Below are 27392 nucleotides of genomic sequence, written 5' to 3'. Positions count from 1 at the left end.
TGTCTTTGCTATTTCTTTGGGCCGCTCCTGTGGCATATGGAGATTCCCAGGCTAGGGGTCGAATCGGAGCTGTAGCCACCAGCCTACGCCACAGCCACAGCCACAGCCACAGCCACAGCAACGCGGGATCCGAGCTGAGTCTGCAACCTACACCACAGCTCACGGCAACGCCGGATTGTTAACCCACTGAGCAAGGGCAGGGACCAAACCCGCAACCTCATGGTTCCTAGTCGGATTCGTTAACCACTGCGCCATGACGGGAACTCTTTTTTTTTTTTTTTTTTTTTTTTTTTTTGTGATCTTTTTGTCTTTTTAGGGCTGCACTTGCAGCACATGGAGGTTCCCAGGCTAGGGGTCTAATTGAAGCTACAGCTGCTGGCCTCCACCAGAGCCACAGCAACGCCAGATCCGAGCCATGTCTGTGACCTACATCTTAGCTCACAACAATGCTGGATCCTTAACCCACTGAGCAAGGCCAGGGATCGAACCTGCAACCTCATGGTTCCCAGTCAGATTTGCTTCCACTGTACCACGATGGGAACTCCCAAGGTTAGACTTCTTTATATAATCCCTGGCTTTTGATTAGAAGAAATCATATACTTTTTGTTTTGTTTTGGTTTTTTTGCTGCACCTATGGCATTCAGAAATTCCCAGGCCAAGGACTGAGCTTATGCCATGGGCAGTGACAATCCCAGATCCTTAACTGCTAGTCCACCAGGGAATTCCTAAAGTCATATACTTTTGATAATATTAATTCTAATGAATTTTTTTTTTTTTCCATTTTTGGCTGCCCTGTGGCATACGGAGTTCCCAGATCAGGGAAGATCCAAGCCACAGTCGTGACCTAAGCAAGATCTGCAGCAACACCAGATCTTTAACACACTTTGCCAGGCTGAGGATCAAACCTGCCTCCCATTGCTCCCAAGATACCACTGATCCTGGTGCACCACAGCAGGAACTCCAATATTGATTTCAATGAATTCTGAAAAAAATTCTAAGCTGCAGGAGACATTTAACACATGATTATCGATGTTACTCTAGATTTTATTTTTATTTGAAAAAAGGCACTTGTTATTTAATAGAGATGTATTTTTTTCTTTATTTATCATTTGGATTATCTGTCTTTGACATTTAAGGTACTTATTACCAACTGGCTCCCTGGTGAAGTTCAGCTTCATACGCAGGGATAAACATTACATCGTTTGCCAGTTACTGGTCTTAGTACTTTATACGTAATAACTCTTTAATCTCACAGCAGCCCCCTGTGTGGTTGGTAATATGATTGTCCCCATTTTACGGAGGAAGAATGTGTGTTAAGGAATTTGCCCATGGGTCGCATGGCAAGTAATAATCATGTTCTTTAGAATGGCAATAACTAGGGCAGTAAAACAAAGAAAGAAGAAACTCGTGTGTGTGTGTGTGTGTGTGTGTGTGTGTGTATTAAATTTCCAGTGACTGTTTATATCTTACAGTATATGTAAACCTTTAGTTCTTTTTTCCCCCCAGAAGGCTATTTATATATCTATAAGTGCTGAGGGATTTGGGAACTACTAAAATATTCAGCCTCTTTGTCATTAGCAGCTGAAAATATTTTTATGACTACCCTTTTGATGACTTGCTATGATGAAATGTGGTCAGCTAAGGGTTTTGCTATGAATTCTAGATGACGCTCACTTAAAATTTAAAGAATATTTAGGAGTTCCTGTCGTGCACAGTGGAAACGTATCCGACTAGGAACCATGAGGTTGTGGGTTTGATCCCTGGCATCACTCAGTGGGTTAAAGGATCGGGTGTTGCCGTGAGCTGTGGTGTAGGTTGCAGACATGGCTTGGATCCCGCTCTGCTGTGACTGTGGTGTAGGCCGGCAGCTGCAGCTCAGATTCGACCCCTAGCCTGCGAACCTCCCTATGCTGAGGGTGCAGCCCTAAAAGGACACACACACACACACAAGAATGTTTAAATATTGGGTGGCGTATTAGATTGAAATTTAATGAAACAATTCATTACTATTTAATGTGACTTTTAGAGAAGTCATTTTAAAGACTAATGGAACGTTCATGTGTTTTTCAGCAAGGTGAAAAAATTATTCAGGAGTTCGTATCCAAGGTGAAGCAAGTGCCCTTTACTGAAATGTCAGAAGAAAACATCACAATGAAGTTAAAACAGCTGAAAGCTGAGGTGATGGCAAAGAATAATAGTTTCGTAAATGAAATCATTTCACGAATAAAGGTTACTACGTGAGAAAATGCCCTTAATGGAATGAAGATAATATTGATAAGCTCTTGTCTTGTAATGCTTTTGTATTGTTTTATATTAACCCTTTTTCTATAGTGTTGGCAGTTGATGCTAATGGGATATCAAGGCAATAAAATATTTAGTATACTTTGCTCTATACTTTGCTCTACCTGAGTATATTTTCAAAGAACTTTATTTTGAGAAATGAGAGCTGTAATGAGGAATACTTAAATGGACATGGGCAATAGTAGACGGTATGCTGGATTTTATAAATAAAATCATGTAGTGTTTTAATATTTGATATGTATTCTATTTCTTTGTAATAGGACTTTAATACGTACTTAACTCCCGAATGCTGTGGAAACAACAAGTAGCTCAGAGGTTTTGTGGGAAAGAAAGGGATCTTAAAGCTAGAAGGAACCATGGAAATCATTTCCCCAGTGTCCATCTGTTGGCAGGAGCCACGCTGGCTGCATATGCATTAGCCAAGGAACTTATTATAAAATCCAGAGTCCTAGTGTGATCCTCCACCCCAGCTGCCAGTCTCCCATCCCTGGTCTGTGATGAGACTTAGAAATCTGGATTTTAACAAAATTTTTCCGATTGGGAACCTTGATTAAGTCTACTTTTATTTTTCTAGGTGGAGAGGTTAAGAGTTTAATGGCTGATCCTGCTGAACATGAGAAGAAAAAGACAGTCTTTTAATAAATGGTGATTAGATGATAGAGTATTTATATAGGAACAAAATGAAATTGGACCCCTATTCCCCTGTCATATATAAAAATCCAGTGAATTTTTTACCTAAATGTACAAAGCAACACTACCAACTTTTTTTAGTGTTCTTTAGAAAATAATACAGGAGAAATTTTATGAATATTTGGGAAATATGAAATTAACTTCGGGAGAGATTTCTTAAGTCATAAACACCATCCATGAAGTTTAACACACTTGGCTTATTGAAATCAAGAACTTTTCATTAAAGGCATTACAAAGTGAAAAGACTGTAACATGGGGGTTGGGCACTGACCTCCGTGCAGTCAAATCCATGTATAACTGTACAGTCCTGCCATATGCACGGTTCCACATTCGTATATTCAGCTACCTATTGATCATGTAGTATTGCAATATGTATTTATTGAAAAAAAACCCAAGTCAATGCACACATTTCAAAACCATGTTCAAGAGTCAACTGAAGATCTATAATGGGAGAACACATTGGTACCACATAAAATATCAAAGAATTTATATCCAGAATCTGTAAAGAACTATAAAAATCAATAAGCAGACACAACTCTTAATACATCTCATTAAGAGAACCCAGTTAAGGCAATGGATCTGCGTAATTTACCAAAGAAGAAACACAAGTGGCCAGTAAGCACATGAAAAAGATGCAGGATGTCATCAGGGAAAAGCACATCAAAACCACTGTGAGCTACCACTTTACACCCATTAGAACGGCTAAAATAAAAAGACAACCAGCATTGATGAAGATGTGGAGAATTCGAAACTCTGCCACACTGCTGTGGAAGTGTAAAATGGTATATACACTTTTGGAAAGCAGTCCGGCATTTCCTCAAACAAGTATTATCAGATGACCCAGTATTCCATTCCTAGGTGTATATCCAAGAGAAAGAAGAGAAACGCAAAAAGTGGGGACAACCCAAATGTCCATCAACGGATTAATGAATGAGTATATAAAATATAGGTTATCTATACAATGGACTGTTAATTGGCCATAAAAGGAATGAAGGACTGATACATGCTAAATAAAGCTAGAATGAGCCTTGGAAACATTAGTGAAGAAACCAGTCATAAGAGTATGTAAACACATGATTCCGTTTATGTGGAAGTCCAGAATAGGGAAAGCTATAGAAATAGAAAGTAGATAAGCAGTTGCACAGGTCTGGTGGATGAGGAATGGATTGGTTGGGAGGTGACAGGATAGCTAAAAGTATAGGTTTTCTGTAATTTGAAGAAACATGCACCCCAGTGTTCATTGCAACATTATTCACAATAGCCAAGACATGGAAGCAACCTAAATGTCCACTGACAGAAGGATGGATTAAAGAGGATGTGAGGTATATATATATATATATATCAGCCATATGTATACTACTCAAGCATAAGAATGAATGAATACTATTTGCAGCAACATGAATGGACCTAGAGATTATTAAGTGAAGTAACAAAGACAAAGAGCATGTATCTCTTACATTTGGAATCTAAAATATGACACAAATGAACTTACCTGTGTATGTATATTTTCCAATTATAGTTTTGTCTGGATATATCCCCAGGAATGGTATTGCTGGATTATATGATAACTCTTAGTTTTTAAAGGACTTCATACTGTTTTCCATAGTGGCTGCAACAATTTACATTCCCACCAACAGTGTATAAGGGTTCCTTTTTCTTAGATAAAACTTGAGACATCTAGAACAAGACAGGAAGTCCAGTCTCACCACTTTTATTCAAAATAGTTTGGAAGTTCTAGCCATGGCAATCAGAGAAGAAAAAGAAATAAAAGGAATCCAAATTGGAAAAGAAGGAGTAAAAAACTGTCATTGTTTGCAGATGACATGATACGCTGCATAGAACATCCTAATGCTACCAGTAAACTACTAGAGCTCATCAATGAATTCAGTAAAGTTGCAGGATACAAAATTATTAATACACAGAAATCCATTGTGTCTCTGTATACTAACAATGAAAGATCAAAAACAAAGAAATAATCCCATGTACCACAGCATCAAAAAGAATAAAACAAAAAACAAAAAAAAAAAAACCCCTAGGAATAAATCTACCTAACAAGGCAACAGACCTCTGAAAATTGTTAAGATAGTGATGAAAGAAATTGAAGATGACACAAACAGGTGGATTGGAAGAATTAATATTGTCAAAATGTCTATACGACCCAAGGCAATCTACAAATCCAGTGCAATCCCTATCAAATTACCAGTGGCATTTTTTTTTTCTTCACAGAATTAGACAAAATAATTCTAAACTTCGTATGGAAACACAAAAGACCCAAGTAGCCAAGGCAATCCTGAGAGAAAAATGGAGCTGAAGGAATCTGGCTCCTTGATTTCAGACTATACTACAAAGTTAGAGTTACCAAAACTTTATAGTATTGGGACAAAGGCAGAAATATATAGATCAGTGAAACAGAGTAGAAAGTTCAGAGATAAACCTACACACCTATGGTCAATTAATCTACAACAAAGGAGGCAAGAGTATAAGTGGAGAAAAAGTGTCTTCAGTAAGTGGTGTCAGGAAAACTATAGCTACACGTAAGAGTGAAATTAGCATTCTCTAACACCACACAAAAATAAAACGTAAAATGGATTAAAGACCTAAATGTAAGACCAGATATTATAAAATTCCTAGAGGAAAACATAGGCAGAACACTCTGACATAAATCGCAGAAGTATCTTTTTGGATTCATCTACAGTAATGAGAGTAAAAACAAAAATAAATGGGACCTAATTAAATAAAAGCTTTTGCATCACAAAGGAAACCATGAAAGAAGACAGTCCATAGAATGGGAGAAAATTATTTGTAAATAAAGCAATAAGGGATTAATCTCCAAAATATACAAACAGTTCACGCAGCTCAATATCAAACAACCCAATCAAAAAATGAGATCTAGAAGTTCCCTTCGTGACTCAGAAATTAACAAACTGGACAAGAAACCAGGAGGATCCCTGGCCTCACTCAGTGGGTGAAGGATCCGGTGTTGCTATGAGTTGTGGTGTAGGTTGCAGATGTGGTTTGAATCCGGCATTGCTGTGGCTGTGGTGTAGGCCAGCAGCTACAGCTCCGATTAGACCCCTAACCTGGGAACCTCCATATGGTTCAGGTGCAGCCCCCAAACAAACAAACAAACAAAATAAAAGATCTAAATAGACATTTCTCCAAAGAAGACAGATGGCCAAAAAGCACATGAAGAGTTGCTCAATATCACTAATTTTTAGAGAAACACAAATCAAAACCACAATAAGGTATCCCCTCACACCAGTCATCAAAAAGTTTACAAACAGTAAATGCTGGAGAGTGTGTGGAGAAAAGGGAACCCTCCTACACCATTAGTGGGAATGCAAATTGGTACAACCACTGTGGAGAACAGTATGGAATTTCCTTAAAAAACGAAATCTAGAACTACCATATAACCCAGCAAGCCCACTTCAGGGCATATGTCTAGAAAAAACCATAATTTAAAAAGATACATACACCCCAATGTTCATTGTAGCACTATTTACAATAGCCAAGGCATGGTTGCAACCCATATGTCCAACAGACGAATGGATAAAAATGTGATTATAAAGGAATATTACTCAGCCATAAAAATGAAATAATGCCATTTGCAGCAACATGGAGGGACCTAGAGATTATCATACCAAGTGAAGTGAGCCAAAGACAAATATCATATGATATCACTTATATGGGGAATCTGAAAAAATGATGCAAAAGAACTATTTACAAAGCAAATAGTTTGACAGACTATGAAAACAAACTTATAGTCACCAAAGGGGAAAGATGGTGGGGGTGGGGGATAATAAATGAGGAGTTTGGGATTAAATGTATACACACTATTATATATAAATCAGATAATTAACAAGGGATACCACAGGAAACTCTACTCAATATTCTATAACGCCTAAGGGGTAGAGAACTGAAAAAAAATGGCTATATATATATGTATAACTGAATCACTGTGCTGTACACCTGAAACAAACATACTATTGTAAATCAAGAATACTCCAATATAAAATAAAAATTAAATTAAAAAAAAAGTTCAGGCATTTTACCCAAAAGGAAATCTAAATGATCTAAACCAATGAAAACATCTTCAATCACCAGTCCAAAAAATGAAAATGAAAACCACGTGGAGTTATACCCTCCTGACTCTGCCCTCCTCACCAGACTGATGAACATTTTTCTGGCCACACCAGTGCAATGCAGAAGTTCCCTGGCCGGGGATTAAACCCACACTACAGCAGGGACCTGAGCCATAACAGTGACAACGCTGGATCTTTAACTGCTAGGCCATCAGGTAACTCCAGATTGATGATCATTTAAAATGTGAAAATATCAGAGTTCCTGTCATGGCTTAGCAGAAACAAATCTGACTAATATCCATGAGGATGCAGGTTTGATCCCTGGCCTTGTTCAGTGGGTTAAGGATCAGCTGTGGTGAAGATCGCAGACCTGCTCAGATCTTGCATTGCTGTGGCTATGGCATAGGCTGGTGGCTACACCTCCAATGTGACCCCTAGACTGGGAACCTTGAGATGACATGTGTGCGGCACTAAAAAAGACCAAAAAAAAAAAAAAGTGAAAATGTCAACTATTGGTGAGGATGTGGCCCAACACTGTGTAAGAATAATACAGTTGGGGAGTTCCCGTTGTGGCGCAGTGGTTAACGAATCCGACTAGGAACCATGAGGTGGCGGGTTCGATCCCTGGCTTCACTCAGTGGGTTAAGGATCTGGCATTGCCGTGAGCTGCAGTGCAGGTGGCAGATACGGCTCGGATCCAGCATTGCTGTGGCTCTGGCATAGACCGGCGACTACAGCTCCAATTTGACCCCTAGCCTGGGAACCTCCATATGCCTCGGTAGCGGCCCTAGAAATTGCAAAAAGAGGAAAAAAAAAAAAAAAGAATAATACAGTTGGAAGCATGCATGTGACTCAGGAATTCTCTTAGATGCATCTTCTAGAGAAACTTATACACACTGTGCTATGATGGGTGTACAGGAATGGTTTGTGAGGGACCCAAACTGGAAACACCCCAAAAATGAAAACAATAGTTACCAAAAAATCCATAGATGGAATCTTAAAGACAGATAGCAAAAGAAATCACAGAATAAAACAATAGTTTTTCTCCCAACTATACAGAGGTAAAGAATAGGTAAATACTGTTTAGTGGTACATTCATAGGGTGAGACTATGATTATTGCCAAACTATGTCATTATATTTTAATTATTTTGGCATTTGAATAAATAAAAATTTAAGGCCAATATGCCCTTTAAAATGCTCATCTTAACTTACCACACCCTTTTTCATCATCACTGATAACTAAGAGTAAGTTACATCAGTTTTTCTTTTCTGGATATCAAAAGCTTAGGGAAAAGGCACATTTATAGAGAAAAAATTTAAATGTGGACATTTGAATTGATTTATAAAAATACAATTTTTTTTAGTATTTGGAAAAATGGAAAACTTTTTAAATACAATTCAAAAGGCAGTTTTAAAAGTCTAGTGAGATATTTCATCACCTGGTTAGCCTTGAACGCGTGTTTTTAGACTGCTGCACCAAAACATGTATGAAATGGAAATTAACCGTGGTTTTAGCTGTTAGGGCTAGAAGAAGTGGGGTGTGTGTAGGGGGGTGTTGATTCTAAGAAATCGTGTAGTCCCTCAAGCTCTGGTAAATCAGGCTGCTTTCATTTCTCTAAAAGAGACTTAATGTTTCGTTCTAAGATGGTTTTGAAAATGAAAAAACGCATCATAGACCTGTTGTTTCAGATGTTTTAGACTTAAGCGGCGCTTATTACATGAATATGCTAATGAAGCTTCCAGGCTCCTTCCTTTTGGAATGGTAGATGGAAAGCAAAAGATAAACTAATTTCTGACCTGTCAAAAGACAGTTGCATTTTAACATTCTAATTGCAGTGTGCTTTGGTTTTTCTTCTCCACTCAAACACGTACTTGGAAAATACCAGAAAAAAAGCTGAATCTATAAATATTATCCAAGATTTAGAATTCATCCATACTGTTACCATGAAATCTGTTGGCCACATAACCACGTTTCTGAGAAAATGAAAGGCTTTTTTTTTTTTTTTTGCATTCTTTAAAAAGTTAGCACTCAGAATCCATCCAAGATGCAATTGTTTTTATAATTAGATCGTTTTCCCTTAAAATACTCTTTGGAGGGTAAAAATTGTAACAGAACAGAAGAAAGATGTTTTAGAATATATTTAAAGGATAACTTTTCCCCTAAAATCTTAACATTCCACATACTAAGTAGCACATCCTGTTAGACTTCATGAGTATTAAATGCATCTTCTATCCTTGGTCTTTCTGCATTTAGCTTTTTTGGGGAAGTATGTTTTTACCCACAGCATATGGTATGAGCTGCTGATTCAGTATTGAGCAGCTCTTTAAAGCTTGTTAGTTATATTCTGTTGATTAAGATGGTGTGCAGAATAGTCAGAAGGAAAACCAGTCCTGGCCTGAAATAAATTAAACGACGTTAATCAGCTTATGGGGAAGAACAAATGAGGAAAGAGGATTTTCATGTACAAAGGAAATCTCTATTATTGCCTTGCTGGGTCAGTGTGTGTGGGTTAAGGAGAGAGGGTGTGCCTGGCGAAGATGATGAAAATGTCCAGAAAGATGCACATATTTTCAGACTAAAACTGGAAGTGGAGCCCAACTTAAAATATCTGTTTTCTGCCTGATGTGCTCCCTATTCCGCTCGCCTTGGTAGAGCTGCTGCTTTCTCTCCTTATTCTGCTCCCGAAGGTACCTACCTGGCCAGCGTGTGGGTGTCTGAACATTGTGGTGCAGAGTGAGGATACCCGGGGGACGAAGCCCCTCGCAGACAGCATCTCTTTGCAGGTAGCCCTGCCTCCTGTTCTCTGAGGAGGGAAATGGGGAGCCTTGCCTTGCCTTGCCTTTGACACAGCAGCCTCCCCACGGTCCTGGAAGCAACAGTGTTTCATGTGTCAGACAACATTCAGAACCTGATCCAAATTCAATGGATGTTAGCATATTTTCGCTTTGGCATGTGGTTTGTCCAAACAGAAGTGCCCACACACATCTCTGATCCAGCTATGTGGGAAACCCTGCAGTGGTGTGAACAATATGGGATGCTGGGCAGCCTCCACTGGACCATCCTGATCTTATTTCTAGACTTCCACGCTGTAGCTGCCTTTACTTCACCACTAAAAGGTAAAGAATGAAATTATGAACTCCCTGAAATGGTTAAATTTAGAAGGAAGGAAAATTCTGGTGGTGGACAATTTCTTATTCTAACAGAGTACCAGGGGCCATGAAGTCCTTGGAATTCATTAGAATCAACCAGTCAAGTGCAACCATAGGGATGAACCCGTGTTATCACACTGTTACGATTGCATTTATTTCCTGGAATTTGGTTGACTCTTATCAACAAACATTCTAATTAGCAGCCACTTTAATTTGATGAATGATTTTGAATGCAGATAGCTTAAGATCAAATTCAGTTAAATCTAATGAAGACAATGCAACTGCTTTTCTGTTCAGCCACTGATCTGAGATTTTATAATGCATTGCCCAGCTAGCAATGCATTATGTTTTATCAGTTGTTTCTTGGCATAATGATCAGGACTGCGTATTTATTATCAATTTCTAATGTGATGTTTTATTGCTTAAACATTGTCTGGCTCAGCCAAATCCATCATGAAAATGACTTTCCACACTGAATCCTTAATGCTACAAAGTAGATGAACAGTGTGGCAACATTAAATACTTTGGGAATGTCTGAAAAGGGCAAGGTGCTATGCTGGGCTCCTCAAAAGACTTATCCTCTTAAGCAATATTGAAAGGTGGGTACTTCTATTACCTGTACTTCACACAAGAGAACACTGAGGCTCAGAGGCTCTGTAACTAGCCCAGGGCACACAGCCAGGAAGTGGCAGAGCTGGAATCTGAACCCCAGCAGCGTGTCTCCAAAAACTGTCTTTTTCTCTGGCATTGCTGCGGCTGTGGCGTAGGCTGAAGGTGCAGCTCAGATTCAATCCCTGTCCCAGGAACTTCCATATGCCCTGGGTACAACCATAAAAAATAAAAACAAAAACAAAAACAAAATCTGTCTTTTTTTTTTTCCATTTAAAGGTTTAACATATAGTTAGGAATCTGAGCTTGCACAAGGGATAAATTTAATCTTTCTAAATATCGTTTAGTGTCAAAATGAGTGATGTAGCCAACACGACAGGAGTTCACCAAGACAGAAGAGGGGGCGGTACAGATGTTAAAAGGTACTATTTCTAATTCTCTCGGAAGCTGGTTCCCCCACGGAAGGCTTCTCTCTTGGTGCTGTGGACCCAGCAAGAGGCATCCACCTGGGGCCCTGGGGCCTGTCTGGGTCATGGCAACTGGATGGCTGCTCTCCGGGGCTTGTTAACCCAAAGGAAACCGAGCAGCTAAGCAGCTGCATTCTTTCAGAAGGTCACCAGTCACTGAATGCTGACATCCAGCCAAGGGAGAGCACTGTACCCTGTTTGGATAGAGGATTACGTTTGAATGAGAAGAGAGGTGGTCAGCCAGAAGCTTGCAAAATGAGGAGACGGAATTAAAATGTCAGCAGTGTTTGGACCAACACAGTAATGCTTGCTGCACTCAGATGTTCTGATCACTTGACTTGGAGGTTATGCGTGTTCTGTCTTGAGCCAGGAATGTTTCATCCGGCCTGTGGGGAATAACCCCAGAGGTTTTCTCCATCGCTCAGCTCTGAATACGTGCTTCGCGAGTCAAGGGCTGAGTAAGCCTGCACAGATCAAGATACGGGCGGGTTAAACTGAGAGGCAACGTGGCGCATCTGGAAGGCTTTGAGTTGGATGAATCCTTGCTTCATCATTCAGCTGTGTGACCGGAAACTGCCCCTCTTGCATTTCCTCTCTTCTGTAATTTAAGGGGGTTGCGTTCCTAAAGTTCTCAATTCCACACCTTGAGGGACAGACAGGTGCAGGGTACAGAGAACAGCAGGTTAAGATGAAGGCCCCCACCTAAAAACATTCAAAAGTTTAAAACACTGCTGGCTAGTCACTTATGATGGAGCATGATAATGTGAGAAAATAGAATGTGTACCTGTATGTGTAATTGGGTCACCATGCTGTACCGTAGGAAAAAAAAAATTGTATTGGGGAAATATTAAAACAAACAAACAAAAACTAAAAACACTGCTGGCCATGAAAATAGGTCTGCAGGTCTGATTTTGTCCCAGACCTGCCAGTTTGTGCCCTTTGGGCTGGTGGCTAATATTTCCGGATTACGTGAAATGACTTTTTCCTACATGCTCTAAAAGAGCTCGAGCTTCAGCTGCAGTTCGTCTAAGCCAGCAACCAAAGAGGTGGCTCGAGGTGGTGTCCCCCCGCCACCCGTCCCCCTCGAACGCCATGTCAATCATCTAGCTTGTAATTCTCTAATCAGCAACAGAGCACTTTGCTGCTTTATTTCTTACTATTAAGTGTGATCTTAGCATCCAAGTATGTTGAGGCTTAGAAACATTCCCTGATGATGCTTTTCCCTGAAGCCCTTTTGGTGACCCTCCCACTAGAATCAGACATGGAAAGAAAAGACCCAATGAATTCCAAGCAGATAGAATGGGGAAGGACTTCTGGTTACCTGAGAAGAGACGTGCAAAGTGGTCAGAACTAAGTGGCCCTTCCAAGCCTCTTTCAGCTCCATGAGCTTAAGTTTAGGTTTTGGGGAGAGCAGAGGTGAGGAGATAAAGTCGGTTGTTTCCTTCAGGATTGGCTATGACTTAAGTAACCTTCAAGACTGAAGAATAGGAGTTCCCGTCATGGCTCAGTGGTTAACCAATCTGACTAGCACCCACGAGGGCACAGGTTCAATTCCTGGCCTCACTCAGCTGGTTAAGGATCTGGTATTGCCATGAGCTGTGGTGTAGGCCACAGATGCGGCTCAGATCTTGCATTGCTGTGGCTGTGGCATTGGCTTGCAGCTACAGTTCCATTGTGACCCCTAGCCTAGGAACCTATATCTGCCTCGGGTGCAGTCCTAAAAAGACACACACACACACACACACACACAAAAAAAAAAAAAAAAAAAAAGGAAAAAAAAAGACAGAAGAATAGTAGCTTGAGTATGAAGTTTCTTTAAAAAACTAAAAATAGACTTCCATATGATCCAGCAGTCCCATTCCTGGGCATATATCCAGAAAAGATGAAAACTCCAATTCAAAAGGATACAAATACCCCAGTGTTCATAGTTGTACTATTTACAATAGCCAAGACATAGAAGCAACATTAAGTGTCCATTGACAGATGAATGAGTAAAAAAAGATGTGGTACATGGATACTCTAGAATACCACTCAACCCTAAAAAAAGTATGAAATAGTGCCATTTGCACCAACATGGGTGGACCTAGAGACTGTTATACGAAGCAAGTCAGACAAAGACAAATTCCATATGATATCACTTTTACGTGGAATCTAAAATATGGCACAAATGAACTTATAAAACAGAAAACAGGAGTTTCCGTCATGGCTCAGTGGTTTACAAATCCGACTAGGAACCATGAGGTGGCAGGTTCGATCCCTGGCATCGCTCAGTGAGTTAAGGATCCGGCATTGCCGTGAGCTGTGGTGTAGTTTGCAAACGCGGTTCGGATCCCACGTTGCTGTGGCTCTGGCTTAGGCTGGTGGCTACAGCTCCAATTCGACTCCTAGCCTGGGAACCTCCATGTGCTGCAGGTGCGGCCCTAAAAAGCAAGCAAGCAATCAAACGAACAAAAACAGAAAACAGACATAGAAAACAGATTCACAGACATAGAAAAGAACCTTATGGTTACCAAAGAAGAAAGTGGATGGGGGGAGGGATAAATTAGAAGTTTGAGATGAACAGATGCACATTACTTTATATAAAATAGATAAACAACAAGTACCCACTAGATAGCACAGGGAACTATATTCAATATCCTGTAATAAAACCGTAATGGAAAAATATGAAAAAATATATGTGTGTGTGTATATATATATATATATATATATATATATATATATATGAAGCACTTTGCTGTACACTAGAAACTAACACAACGTTGTCAATTACTTATACTTGGGGGAACAAAAGAATGATAGCTTGATGCAAATCTAGACAGCAACCAGGTGGAGGGTGGGTATCCCCAGAATGATGCATGGAAAGAAGAAATGGGATGAAGGGACCTGCTGCATTTGAGTGCAGTGAGGTGAGTATGGAGTGAATTAGTAACAGCTGCAAAGAAAAAGCAATTGACAAGAGGGGGTGGGATTACTAACTCCAGGAATATCCAAACTCTAAGTATCCTGACAGTACGCTGCCTACCTCAACTACGAACTTTAGTCATTCAGTCATAATAATTTAAACACCAACAAGTGGTTGAAGAAAAAAAGTTAAAAACAAGACAAACCTACTGCATTTGTGATGGAGGAAGGATGTGAGAGAATAAATCCACCACTCTTCCTAAAAGATAATGTCTGAAGTTGGAAAATAAAGAAATGGCAGTATAAGAATGTTAAAAATATGTAGATAAAGGCTAGAGGATTCCAAGAGCTGAAAGGGAACAGGGCAGCCCTGGACGGGACTGTTATTTTTGCTGTGATTTGTTTTTTTAAAACTCTACTTACTGCTTTGATAAAAAAAGATCAGTGTTAAACTAAAAATGAATGCAGAAAAACAAAACTCCCTAAAAGACATTAATGATATTATTCATTTTGCATATTGACTCCTTAAGAGAAATTCAAGAAACACAACATCATACTTTCTCCCCAAATAAGCTGCTTTATGATGTAAGTGTTTTTTGTTGTTGTTGTTGTTTGTTTTTTTGGGTTTTTTGCTTTGCTTTTTAGGGCCATTAGAAGTTCTCAGTCTAGTGGTTGAATTGGAGCTGCAGCTGCCAGCCTAGCCACAGCCACAGCAACACAGGATCCAAGCCATATCTGCAACCTACACCATGGTTCAGGGCAATGCCAGATCCTTAACCCCCTGAGCACAGCCAGGGATCAAACCCACATCCTCATGGATATTAGGATGCCCCCCTATGGAAACTCCTGATGTAAGGTCCTTCTCTTGGGGACAATATAAATTGACAAAAAAATCTATCTTAAATCAAGGAATATCTGGGATTTCCCATTGTAGGGTTTGTCCTGCTCAGTGCATTAAGGATCCAGTGTTACTGCGAGCTGTGGTGCAGGTCCCAGCTGAGGCTTGGATCTGGCATGGCTGTGGCTGTGGTGTAGGCTGGCAGCTGCCACTCCAATTGGACCCCTAGCCTGGGAGCTTCCATATGCCATGGGTGTGGTCCTAAAAAGAAAAAAGAAAAAAGATGATGAAATATCTAATATTACGAAATACCTTCAAGCACCCTATTAAAAGCCCATACTGATTAAAGACCTGAATGTAAGACCAGATACTAAAAAACACTTATAGGAAATCATATGCAGAATACTTTTTGACATAAAATCACAGCAATATCTTTTTGGATCCACCTCCTAGAGTAATGAGGGTAAGAATAAAAATAAACAAATAAAATCTAATTAACTTAAAAGCTTTTGCACAGCAAAGGAAATTATAAACAGAATGAAAAGACAACCCACAGAATGGGAGAAAATATTTGTAAATGAATAAACCAACAAAGGATTAACCTAAAATATATAAACATCTCATACAGCTCAACATCAAAACAAACAAACAAAAAAACCAAAAACAGGAGTTCTCGTCCTGGCGCAGAGGAAGCAAATCTGACTGGGAACCACGGGGTTGCGGGTTTGATCCCTGGCCTTGCTCAGTGGGTTGAGGATCCCGTGTGGCTGTGAACTGTGGTGTAAGTCACAGACGAGGCTTGGATCTGGTGTTGCTGTGCCTATGGCATAGGCTGGCGGCCCTAGCTCCGATTCGATCCATAGCCTGGGAACCTCCATATGCTGCAGGTGCAGCCGTAAAAAGAAAAACAAAACCAAACCCCAAACCCTAAAACCAAACCAACAAAACCCAAAAACAACCCAATCAAAAAGTGGGAAGACTATCTAAATAGATATTTTTCCAAGGAAGACGGACAGATGGCTACAAAGCGCATGAAAAGATGCTCAGCATCACTAATTTTTATAGAAATGCAAATCAAAACTACAATGAGGTATCACCTCACATTAGTCAAAATGGTCATCACGGAAAAGTCTACAAACAGCAAGCAAGGCAGCATCAAAGGTGAAGCAGGATGTGCCCTCACCAGGGGGCTACAACCCTATCAACGACAAGCAGAATCTTCCACGTTGGGGACTATCGGGCTACAGCAAGTTCGCTGTGGGCATTGGGACTTTGCTCTTCAGATACTGGAGCATCGTGAAGTGGAACCGCGAGCACAGGTGCCTGCAGATAAAGGACGTTGAGGCCCACATTGCATTGATGCCTCTGTTTCAGGCAGAGAAGGACTGGAGAGTTCGCCAGATGCTTTGGGAGAACTTGGAGGAGGAGGACGTGCCCGACGGGCAGGTGGGCGAGCCCGTGTTCCACACAAGGCACTGGGTGACCCCAGTGATGGATGAGCTCTCTGGGCTGCGCACCAATGAGGAGATTCTCAGCGCCACCTATGGCTTCAAATGGTACAGGTAGGAGCCTGCGCTCCTCAGGACAGCAGACCCCAGCCCCTCCCCACTGGAGAGAAAAAGCTCTCAGGAGACTGGCCAAAAAAAAAAAAAAAAAAAAAAAGTGTACAAACAGTAAGTGTTGGAGAGGGTTTGGAGAAAAGGGAATCCTCCTACACTGTTGGTGGGAATATGAATCAATACAACTAATATGGATGACAGTATGGAGGCTTCTAAAAAACTGAAAATAAAAATATCATATGATCCAGTGATCCCACTCGTGGGCATATATCCAGAGAATACCATAATTTGAAAAGATGCATGCATCCCAGTGTTCATTGCAGCACTGTATACAATAGCCAAGCCATGGAAGCAACCTAAATGTCCATTGACAGAAGAATAAAGAAGATGTCAGATATATATATCTCCAATGGAATATTACTCAGTCATAAAGAATGAGATAAAGCCATTTGTGGCAACATGACTGGATCTAGAGATTATCATACTAAGTGAAGTAAAGCCAAAGTATCACTTCTTTTTTTTTTTTTTTTTTGTCTTTTGTTGTTGTTGTTGTTGCTATTTCTTGGGCCGCTCCCGCGGCATATGGAGGTTCCCAGGCTAGGGGTTGAATCGGAGCTGTAGCCGCCAGCCTACGCCAGAGCCTCAGCAACGCGGGATCCGAGCCGCGTCTGCAACCTACACCACAGCTCACGTCAACGCCGGATCGTCAACCCACTGAGCAAGGGCAGGGACCGAACCCGCAACCTCATGGTTCCTAGTCGGATTCGTTAACCACTGCGCCACGACGGGAACTCTCAAAGTATCACTTCTATGTGGAATCTACAAAAGTGATACAAATGAATCTATTTACAAAGAAGAAACAAACTCACAAATTTTGAAAACGAACTTATGGTTACCAAAAGGGGAAAGAATTGGGGAGGGGGATAAATTAGAGATTTGGGATTAACTATACACACTATTATATATAAATTAGATAATGTACAAGGACCTACTGTAAAGCACAAGGAACTCCGCTCAGTATTCTATAATAACTTCTGGGCGAAAAGAATCTGAAAAAGAATGGCTCTATGTATGTGTCTAACTGAATCACTTTGCTATACATCTGAAACTAACATTGTAAATCAACTATACTTTAATAAAAATTAAATTAAAGAAAAGAGCCCATACCTAGGGCTGGGGAGGCAGGGAGGGAAATGGGGGGTGAATATTAATGCCCATCTTTCTTTATGGGGGGTGGGAATACAAATGTTCTAAAATGAGATCATGGTGGAGTTCCTGCTGTGGCGAAACAGGATCAGCAATGTCTCTGGAGGGCTGGGACACAAGTTTGATCCCCGGCCTGGCACAGTGGGTTAAGGATTTGGTGTTGCTGTGGTGAAGGTCACCACTGTGTTTCAGATATGATCTATGGCCCAAGAACTCCACATGCCATGAAAAGTAGCCAAAAAAGAAAAAAAAAAGAAAGAAAGGAAAAAGAAAACAAACAAACGAGATAAGGATGTACAGCTACTATTAAAAAAATTTAGGAGTTCTCTTTGAGGCACGGTGGAAACGAATCTGACTAGGAACCATGAGGTTTCGGGTTTGATCCCTGGCCTCACTCAGTGGGTTAAGGATTGGTGTTGCCTTGAGCTATGGTGTAGGCTGGCAGCTGTAGCTCTGATTGGAGCCCTTTCCTGGCAACCTCCATATGCCGGGGGTGCGGCCCTAGAAAGACAAAAGACAAAAGACAAAAAAAAAAAATTTTTTTTAAATAAAATAAATGAAATGAAATCATGGTAGTAATTGTAAAACTCTGTAAGTATGCTGAGTTAAATATGTTAAACAGGCAAACTATATGGTATGTAAGTTTATATCTCAATAAAGCTGTTTTAAAATAGTTGCTTAAATAGGATGTAAAAATAATTATGTCTGGCACTCGGTTTACTCTAATAACCTATTAGCTAAATACTATTATTATTATTATCATTATTGTTATTATTATTTTTAGGGCCACACTCATAAGGATCCAAGCCGCGTCTGTGACCTATACCACAGCGCACAGCAACACTGGATCCTTTTTTTTTTTTTTTGTCTTTTTTGCTATTTCTTGGGCCACTCCCTCGGCATATGGAGGTTCCCAGGCTAGGGGTCTAATCGGAGCTGTAGCTGCCAGCCTACGCCAGAGCCACAGCAACGCGGGATCCGAGCCGCGTCTGCAACCTTCACCACAGCTCACGTCAACGCCGGATCGTTAACCCACTGAGCAAGGGCAGGGACCGAACCCACAACCTCATGGTTTCTAGTCGGATTCGTTAACCACTGCGCCACAACAGGAAATCCCAACACCGGATCCTTAACCCACTGAGAGAGGCCAGGGGATCAAACCTGCAACCTCATGGTTCCTAGGTGGATTCGTTTCTGCTGTGCCACGATGGGAACTCCCACATATCCTTTTTTAAAAAATATTATTTTTCATCATGGTCTATCCCAGGAGACTGAATAATTCCCTGTGCCGGGGATCAAAGAGGCAACACACAGAGATGGGCTGGATCATTGACCCACTGTGCCACAGCGGGAACTCCTACAGTAGGGACTTTTCATTTGGTGCTTTGGGAAGATGACGTCTCCTCTTCTGCCCACCATCTTCAAAGCACCACCTTGTCTAAATATTAATGTTTTTGTCGTTATTTATTAATGTATTTCATCTCAAAGCATGTCTTGGCTTCTATTCTTTCCTGTGCAATAAGTTCTTTGGATGCCACTCTGTTCTGCCATCCTATTTCCCCTGAGTCCAACTAAGCTCAAAACTCGGGACCCTGTCTGTCTTGCCTCTTGTCCTCAGCATAGCAGGCATGGAGCAGTTTCTCAGGAAACACTTGTGCACAGGGCCCGAGCTCCTGGGGACCTGGGTCACTGACATCTTGGGGCAGGGACTCTGATGTGGCCCCGTGCAGCTGCTTCTCCCTCTGGGCTGTCGTGAGGGTAACAACATTTGAATGCCCTTGAATGTCAGCATGGAAGGAACAAGGTGACTTCCCACAGGATACAGAGGGCGGTGACGTGTCCCTGTCCTCATGGCTGGTTGGTGGCAGCCCTGGCCTGAGGGTGAGCCTCCCGACCCTCTGGCGCTTCCTCTGACCACAGTCGGGCACTGATTTCCAGGTAGAGCCTCTGCACGCAGGGTCATTAAGTAACATAGAAATGGAGGATGTGTTCTTATGTATTCAGAAATTTTCCTCCCCTCCTCTTGGGATTGATTAACTTAGCTGGAAATAATGAACTTGAACTGATTTCTGAGCACCAGCTCTACGTGGTAATTACTCTGCTTGTTCCTTGTTGGCAGACTTGGGAGACCTTGTACTTACGAAGATCTTCCCTTTTTTTTTTTTTTTTTTTTGCTTTTTTCCCCTCCCCCCTCTTTTTTGCCTTTTCTTCTTCTTCTTCTTTTTTTTTTTGGCTGCCCTGCAGCATAAGGATGAGCCTTTTGTCTTCCCCACTCTCCCACAGTTTTTCCCTGAGTGTGAGATCTGAACAAGCCAGAACATAAATGAATTGGAAAGAAGCAGAGTTTCGTTTTTCGAGGAGTGGTGTCCTCTTTCTCAAGGGCAGCGCTGGTGGTGCCTCCTTTCCTTTGGGGAAGAGATTAGTGTTGGGCCACATGGTGGTGGTGGTGGTGGTGGGGTGGCTGCAGGGGACGAGTGGCTAGCTCAGGACCTGCAGTCACTGGCCAGACTCCTTCCTTCCCACAGTCCTCTGACAAAGGCCCCAGGGGCACCTCCACAGGTTTTCTGTGGCCATTTCTGTCGACTTTTCTCAATAAGTTTTTGTGTCTCCATTAATGACCTTGTCTCTGAGACCACTTGGAATGAACCCACATCTGTCTCTTTGTTCCTCCTTATGTGAAGTCGACTCCTATTTATTCTCCACTGGCCTCACTGATTTCAAAGGCTGACCTTCCTCAGGGGTTGGTGAGCAATTCCATCGACCTGGCGGGGAATGTGGAAGCATCCTCTCCTCTCAAGGAGTTCCTGTTGTGTCTCAACAGTAACGAACCCAACTAGTATCCATGAGGATGTGGGTTCCATCCCTGGCCTTGCTCAGTGGGTCAAGGATCCAGCGTTGCCATGAGCTGTGGTGTAGGTTGCAGACAGGGCTCGGATCCCACATTGCTATGACTGTGGTGTAGGCTTGGAGCTGTGGCTCTGATTGGACCCCAGCCTGGGAACTTCCATATGCTGCACGTGTGGCCCTAAAAAGCAAACAAAACAAGAAAACAACCAAAAGCAATCTCCCTTCAAGCAAGTGCCATGGCGTACCTGTCCAGCTTCAGTGGACACCAGAAGTTCCAGGTGACAGCATCCTTTGGGAGCCCTGGGGACGTGGTCTTAGCTTGAAGATGTTCTCTTGTGCTTCCCACTTGGGCACTGGCAGCACAACAGCCAAGTGAGGAAAAGCCCAGCCTCCTTGGCCTGAAGCTGAGTTCCTTCTCCTCCACACATAGTTTTACCCTCTCTCGTTCCTTCCTGGAGCTTCCAGATCCCTGCCATGCTGACCCCATCTTCTCCCCAACAGCCCAAAGTTCCCGGAGCACCTTGACCACATCCAACAGTCTGACCCCAAAGTTCTTCCTTGCCCACAAGCAATTGGAAATTCCAGTGATGCCTGATCCCTGCTCTACCAGGGCTAGCATCCTCCTGGCCTGGTTTCAGTCCTTTGCCCTTCCTTCAACCAGCCCCCACTTCAGCTACTTCAGCACCAGCTCCTGCACAGGTGGAGTCTCAAGCTTGTGGCAGGGGCCCCTTTTCCAAGAGGGCTTCATTTCATGTAACTGTGACAGTCCTTGGATGATCAGAGCTGGGAGGGTCTTCAGACAACTCCATCAAATTCAAACACTTGATGGAGATGTCAAGAAACCCAGGCTCAAGGCCACACAGGTGGTATAAAATGGGTCTGCCAGGAATGCCTTGTGCCTCTACCACATGGTGATGGGAGACACTTTGTGTCCCCATCCCTTGTGTGGTGGAGGGAGGTGGGAGGCTGTCTTCCAAGGAGTCTTCTGCAGACTCTAAATCCACTTTGGCTGTGATATTTGATGCTCTAGGTTTGTTCGCCACCCCCTCTCCACCTTTCTTGGTGAAGCCCCTCTATGCAGTTCTGAAGGGGCTGCAAGTCCCCCATTGTCCTGGCCACAGAGGTGGGCCAATGAGCCAAGCTTACCACTAGAGTTCATACCCAGATTTTGGGAATGAGAAGCTCTCCTTCCTCCAAGGTTGGGAGGTTGCTTGTCTGGAACTGTCCATGTGCATGCCCTGCCCCTTCTTTCATCTTCCCTCACCCTCCCAGCCATCACATGGAGCCCAGCAGAGGCAAGAAAAATTGAATCGACATCACAGAGAGGAGAGCCATTGGATGCTGAGGGAAACGTGCAAAAACAAGCCGACCACGTTGTTGGGGTCCCTGGGGTTTCTGAGACCAGTCCCACCCTTGGGTTCCGAGTCACCCAGCCAACCAGTTCCCTTTTGGCTAAGTTACTTTGAGTGCAGTTTCTTTTGCTTGTAACCAAAGGGTCCCTGCATGATTCATACACATTTTTTTTTTTCCTGAGCCAGAATGAAAACCCATGACAACCAACTCCTAGTGGGCCTCAAAAGAGACATAGGAGACTCATGCTTCTGTGAATTATTCAAGCATCCACTATTTCAGGCAACTCTGATGTGAGTTAGTTTGCAGCATCGTGCAGACCATAAATATGGCTTTGCACACATGGATTTGAATAAAGTGGGGTTAGATCAGTAACATGTGACTGCATCTCTTTCCTAGACTGACACTTCTAGAGAACAACCCTTTCAGTACAGAGAGCCTAGAGATAAGCCCACTCACCTATAGTCAACTCATCTATGACAAAGGAGACTAGAATGTACAATGGAGAAAAAATACTTGCTTTAATAACTGGTGCTGGGAAAACTGGACAGCTACATGTAAAAGAATGAAATTAGGACATTCTCTAACACCATACACAAAAATAAACTCAAATGGATTAAAGACCTAAATGTAAGGCTGGATACTATAAAGCTCTTAGAGGAAAAGAGGCAAGAACCCTCTTTGACATTAATTGCAGCAATATCTTTTTTTTCCAGCACCTTCTAAAGTAATGAAAATAAGAATAAAAATAAACAACAGGACCTAATTATAACTTAAAAGCTTTTGCAAGCAAAGGAAAGCACTAAAAAACCAAAAAGACATCCCACAGAATGGGAGAAAAAACTCACAAACGAAGCGACTGACAAGGGCTTAATCTCCAAAATACACAAACAGCTCATGCAACTCAATATCAAAAAATAAAAACAAACCAAAAAACCCAAAAACCCAATCAAAAACTGGGCAGAAGACCTAAATAGACATTTCTCCAAAGAAGCCAGACAAATGGCCAAAGAGCACATGAAAAGATGCTCAACAGCACTAATTTTTAGAGAAATGCAAATCAAAACTACAAGGAGATATCAACTCACACCAGTCAGAATGGCCATCATCAAAAAGTCTATAAATAATAAATGCTGGAGAGGGTGTGGAGAAAAGGGAACACTCCTACACTGTTGGTGGGAATGTAAATTGGTACAACCACTATGGAGAAGAGTATGGAACTTCCTCAGAAAACTAAAAATAGAGCTACCTTATGATCCAGCAATCCCACTCCTGGGCATATATCCAGAGAAAACCATAATTCAAAAAGATATATGCACCCCAATGTTTATTGAAGCACTATTTACAGCAGCTAAGATATGGAGGCAGCATAAATGCCCATCAACTGAGGAATGGATAAAGACTATTACATTATATTACATATATAATGGAATATTATCCATAAAAAAGGATGAAATAATGCCATTTGTAGTAACATGGGGGGACTTAGAGATTGTCCTACTAAGTGAAATAAGCCAGAGAAAGACAAATATCACATTATATGATATATATACAATGGAATATTACTCAGCCATAAAAAGGAACAACATAATGGCATGTGCAGTAACATGGAGGGACTTAGAGACTATCATACTAAGTGAAGTAAGCCAGACAGAGAACGACAAATATCATATGATAGTAGTTATATGTGGAATCTAAAAAAAGGATGCAGTTGAACTTATTTATGAAATACCAACAGAGTCACAGGCTTAGAAAACAAATGGTTATGGTTACCAAGGATAAACTGGATGAGGAGAGATAAAGTAGGAGTCTGGGATTAACATATATGTACTACATACATAAAACAGAGAATCAACAAGAAGCACAGAGGACTCGACTTAATATTCCTTAATAACCTATGCATCTATGCAGGAAAAGAATCTGAAAAAGAATGGCTATATTTATATATATACATACAAATGCATAATGGAATCACATTGCTATACACTTGAAACTAACACAACATTGTAAGTCAACTACATGCCAATAAAATTGAAAAAAAAAAAAAAAAGGAGAGAGAACATTCTTTTCTCCATTGTTCCATTTACACAGCATCTGGCCTATGGCCACACTGAGCACTCACTTAGAATGAAATACATACATGCAAAACCCTTCGCTCTGCCTCTGGTCCTCAGAACTTTAACCTCATCTTCCACATCTATAAACTGAGGATAATAATAGAATTTATTTAATGTACCTATCTATCTAGGGAAAATCAGAATTTTTTCCACTTTCTTGGGGAAGAAAGCCAGTCCATATTAACTTACACAGAAAGAGCCTTCTGGGGTTGGAGCTGCTGGAAACAGAAGCAGTGCCTCCTGGCCTCTCTCCCTCCCTCTCTCGTCCAGGGCTGTGTGATGCCGGCCTCATCCTCGGGTTCCTTCGTGCGCTGGGGAGGACATGGCCCTTGACAGACAGCAACAGGGTCAAGTCCTTGTCACTCTCCATGCAGAGAAAAAGAGCCTCTGTCTTCAGGGTCCACATCATGTCAAGTCCCAGGAAGGCTTCTAATCACCTTGACATGAGGCAGAGGCCACCAGGGCAGTGCTGCCAGAACTGTGCGGAGTGGGCCAAGAGTTTCCTGAGGGGAGATGGGAGTGGTACCATGATGCATGGAGGTGAAGACGGGGTGCTGGGCTAGGGAAAATGACACATGTCCACACACTTCTTCCTGGAGACTTGTGAGCATCAGAGGAGATAACAGGCCCGGGAAAAGCAGAGCACAACATCCAGCTCTTAGCAAGTCCCCAGCAAGTGTCAGCAGCTGCTATGGTGGGGGAGGGGCAGGAGGTGGGGGGAGGGGGAGAAAGTGGAAGGAACAGGAGCAGGAACCTGTACCTCTGCCTTGCGGGGCGGGGGGGGGATGGCGGGGGGCGGGGTGCAGAGTCCGCCTCAGCTCGGGACTTAGGGGGTGACCCTGAAGGCTTCGCTCCATGGAATGCCCTCGTTTGGCCTTTAGCTGCTCACAGGGGCACCTGGTTCTAATTCCCACAAAGGCCCTGTGATCAAAGGCCTCACAGGCCTGAGGAGGAAGGGATTTCTGTGCTGAGGCACAAAGAGTTAAAATCCCTGAACCCACAAAGGCCAGAGTTGGGGAAATGATTCAAACATCTGGTAAAGGAATGCTGACTTGGAGCGTGACGGGGTGGCTGGTGGTGCAGTGGCAGGAGGAAGGGTTTTGGAAAATCATTTTCTAGGAACCAGAAGCCACTGAGCTTGGCTTGGTTTCCAAGTGGAAATCAGCCTAAGGCCCCAGAGGGGTTCGTCAAGGGAGGGGCTCCCAACAGTATGCGGTGGGCCTCGGCGTGGAGATCCAGGGAGACCTGTGCCTCCTGTCCTTGGTCTGGGGGGGGCTTTGCTGAGTGTGGACAGAGAAGACGGCGGTGGGGTGGGGTGGGGAAGAAGGGAACAAAGACCAGCGAGCCCCTGGTTTATGCCACATGCTTTGCACATGTGATCTCACTTAATCCGCACACAAACCTGTAATCCACACAGACTCAGCAGGGGAGGCTCAGGAAAAGGATGTTACTTGCCCAAGGTCACTGAGCTCACAAGTGATGCAAGGACTTGTCCCCACCATACCTCTGGCTCCTATGAGCTGGCTCACGGTGATAGCACCATCACAGGCAAGCCGGCCTGCTGATGTAGGCACGGTGGGTGATTTCCACACTTACCTGCTAGTAAATGAAGGTTCCAGAGTCGAAAGGCATCTCCCAAACTCGCATGGCTGGTAAGTGGCAGAGTTGGGTCTTCTGTCTCTAAATTCTCACCATTGCACAATCCCACCGGCCGCATGGGCAGCATTTTCTCCGGAATCTTGCTGTCAGATTCCTCCTGCAGGGTGGGGAGTGGGCTGCGGAGATGATGCGTGTTTCATTCATCCTTTGATGGGCCCTTGTTTCTCACTGAGGCAACAAAATTGGTGTGAATTTCCTTTTTCGCCAGCTGAGAAATGCAGCTCCATGCTGTTTATCAGGCCCTTTCTCAGGGAGAGATTTCCTCCCCATCTCCCCCCACCCCCGCCCCTGCCCCCGAATCCTTCTAGGGGTTGACTTAAGTGTAGGCAGAAGGCAGGAGGTGGGGAGAGGTCTTTAAGGGGGCCAAGGCAGCCTGCTGATGCTGCAAAGCTCTGGCTTAATTGACTCTCCCGGCAGCCTGTTGTGTAGGGAATGCCTGGCCTGAGGCAGCTGCCCTTAATGTATCCATCATCTCCTCATTTAGCTCATTTTGTTGGTTTCCAAATCCCTCACGGACAGCCCAATTAAAATCTTGGAAAGATCTGGACTCTGTACATTGTCCTCAGTGGAGCAACTGAGAGCAGAGCACAGAAAAATGAAAGCCGAGACAAAGCCAGGGCCCAGGTTAAGATAATTGAAATCTGAGGCGTACAGAAAGGAAAGCAGTATCCTGGGGGTCCGTCTCCAGGAGAGAAAGAGAAGTGTTTGTATCCAATCAGATGGAATCCTGGCAATTACCTTCTCCTGGAGCTGGAAGAGAGGTCTGGACGTGTTTGATCTCCCAACATTTTCTCTGTCCTTTGCGTAGGACACTTTTCGTTTTTCTGCCAAGTTATTTGTATCCTGGTCTTAATATTTAATTTTCACTTCTAGATGGTCTTTTCCTGGAGTTCCCTGGTGGCTCAGTGGGTTAAGGACCTGGCACTGGCACTGCTGTGGCACAGGTTCAGTCCCTGGCTGGGGAAATTTTGCACGCCGCAGACGCAGCCAAAAAAAGATTGCACTTTCCTGTATCTATGTCTATAGACAGTCCCAGTGGCTTGTCACAGAGGGTACTCAATAAATAGAGCTACGTGGATGGATGGATGGGTAGATGGGGGATCAGTGGATGAATGGTTGGATGGATGGTCCAGGATAAGCTGTCACAGGAAAAGCAGAACTTGGAGACTGACAAAGGGAGATGAGAATGGACCTGAATGGTCTGTGCTAGACACCATGCTTGGCACTTTATAACATTTCAGTTAATTTTAATTTTGATTTTTTTTTTTTTTTTTTTTTTTTTGCTTTTTAGGGCCGTACCCACAGCATATGGAGGTTCCCAGGCCAGGGTTCAAATCAGAGCTACAGCTGCTGGCCTACGGCACAGCCACAGCAACGCAGGATCCAAGCCATGTCTGCGACCTACACCATGGTGCACAACAACGCCGGATCCTTAATCCACTGAGTGAGGCCAGGGATCAAACACGGATCCTCATGGATCCTAGTTGGGTTCGTTAACTGGTGAGCCGGGAAGGGAACTCCCATTTCAGTTAATTTTCATACTCGTGCAGTAAGGTAGATTTCTTTTTCCATTTCAAGATGCTGAAACGGATGCTCAGAGAGGGTAAGGAATTTA

General features: G+C 42.7%; 1 protein-coding gene and 1 long non-coding RNA gene across 5 annotated transcripts in view; one reads left to right on the top strand and one right to left on the bottom strand.

The window, feature by feature from the left end:
- The window catches only part of MSH2 (mutS homolog 2), an 81099-nt gene extending 78570 nt beyond the window's left edge, over window positions 1-2529 (top strand). The window contains exon 16 of one of the 2 annotated variants that reach the window (XR_014839336.1): window positions 2071-2529. Coding sequence is in view for 1 of the 2 variants with exons in the window: in NM_001195357.1 (NP_001182286.1) it covers window positions 2071-2241 (171 nt within the window). In the remaining variant the exon portion in view is untranslated. 2 annotated transcript variants of the gene reach the window in all.
- A 5880-nt stretch (window positions 2530-8409) lies between these two features.
- On the bottom strand, window positions 8410-26464 carry LOC146404824 (uncharacterized). Of its 3 annotated transcripts, XR_014839777.1 has the most exons (4): window positions 26430-26464; window positions 25715-25945; window positions 24308-24621; window positions 8410-11943 (listed from the first exon to the last, which is right to left on the bottom strand). It is a non-coding gene; the product is annotated as an uncharacterized LOC146404824 (long non-coding RNA). The 3 variants fall into 3 exon arrangements; XR_014839779.1 differs by lacking the exon at window positions 26430-26464 and having other exon boundaries at window positions 9196-11764; window positions 25715-26176; XR_014839778.1 differs by lacking the exon at window positions 26430-26464 and having other exon boundaries at window positions 9196-12002; window positions 25715-26147.
- Between the last annotated feature and the right edge of the window lie 928 nt (window positions 26465-27392).

Source organism: Sus scrofa, chromosome 3 (genome assembly GCF_054392235.1).
Source record: "Sus scrofa isolate SSC_HxYL_T2T_F1_AM1 chromosome 3, Sscrofa_HxYL_maternal_Yorkshire_Landrace_v2.0, whole genome shotgun sequence".
NCBI classification, from domain to species: domain Eukaryota; kingdom Metazoa; phylum Chordata; class Mammalia; order Artiodactyla; family Suidae; genus Sus; species Sus scrofa.
This window is presented reverse-complemented; position numbering and strand designations above follow the sequence as displayed.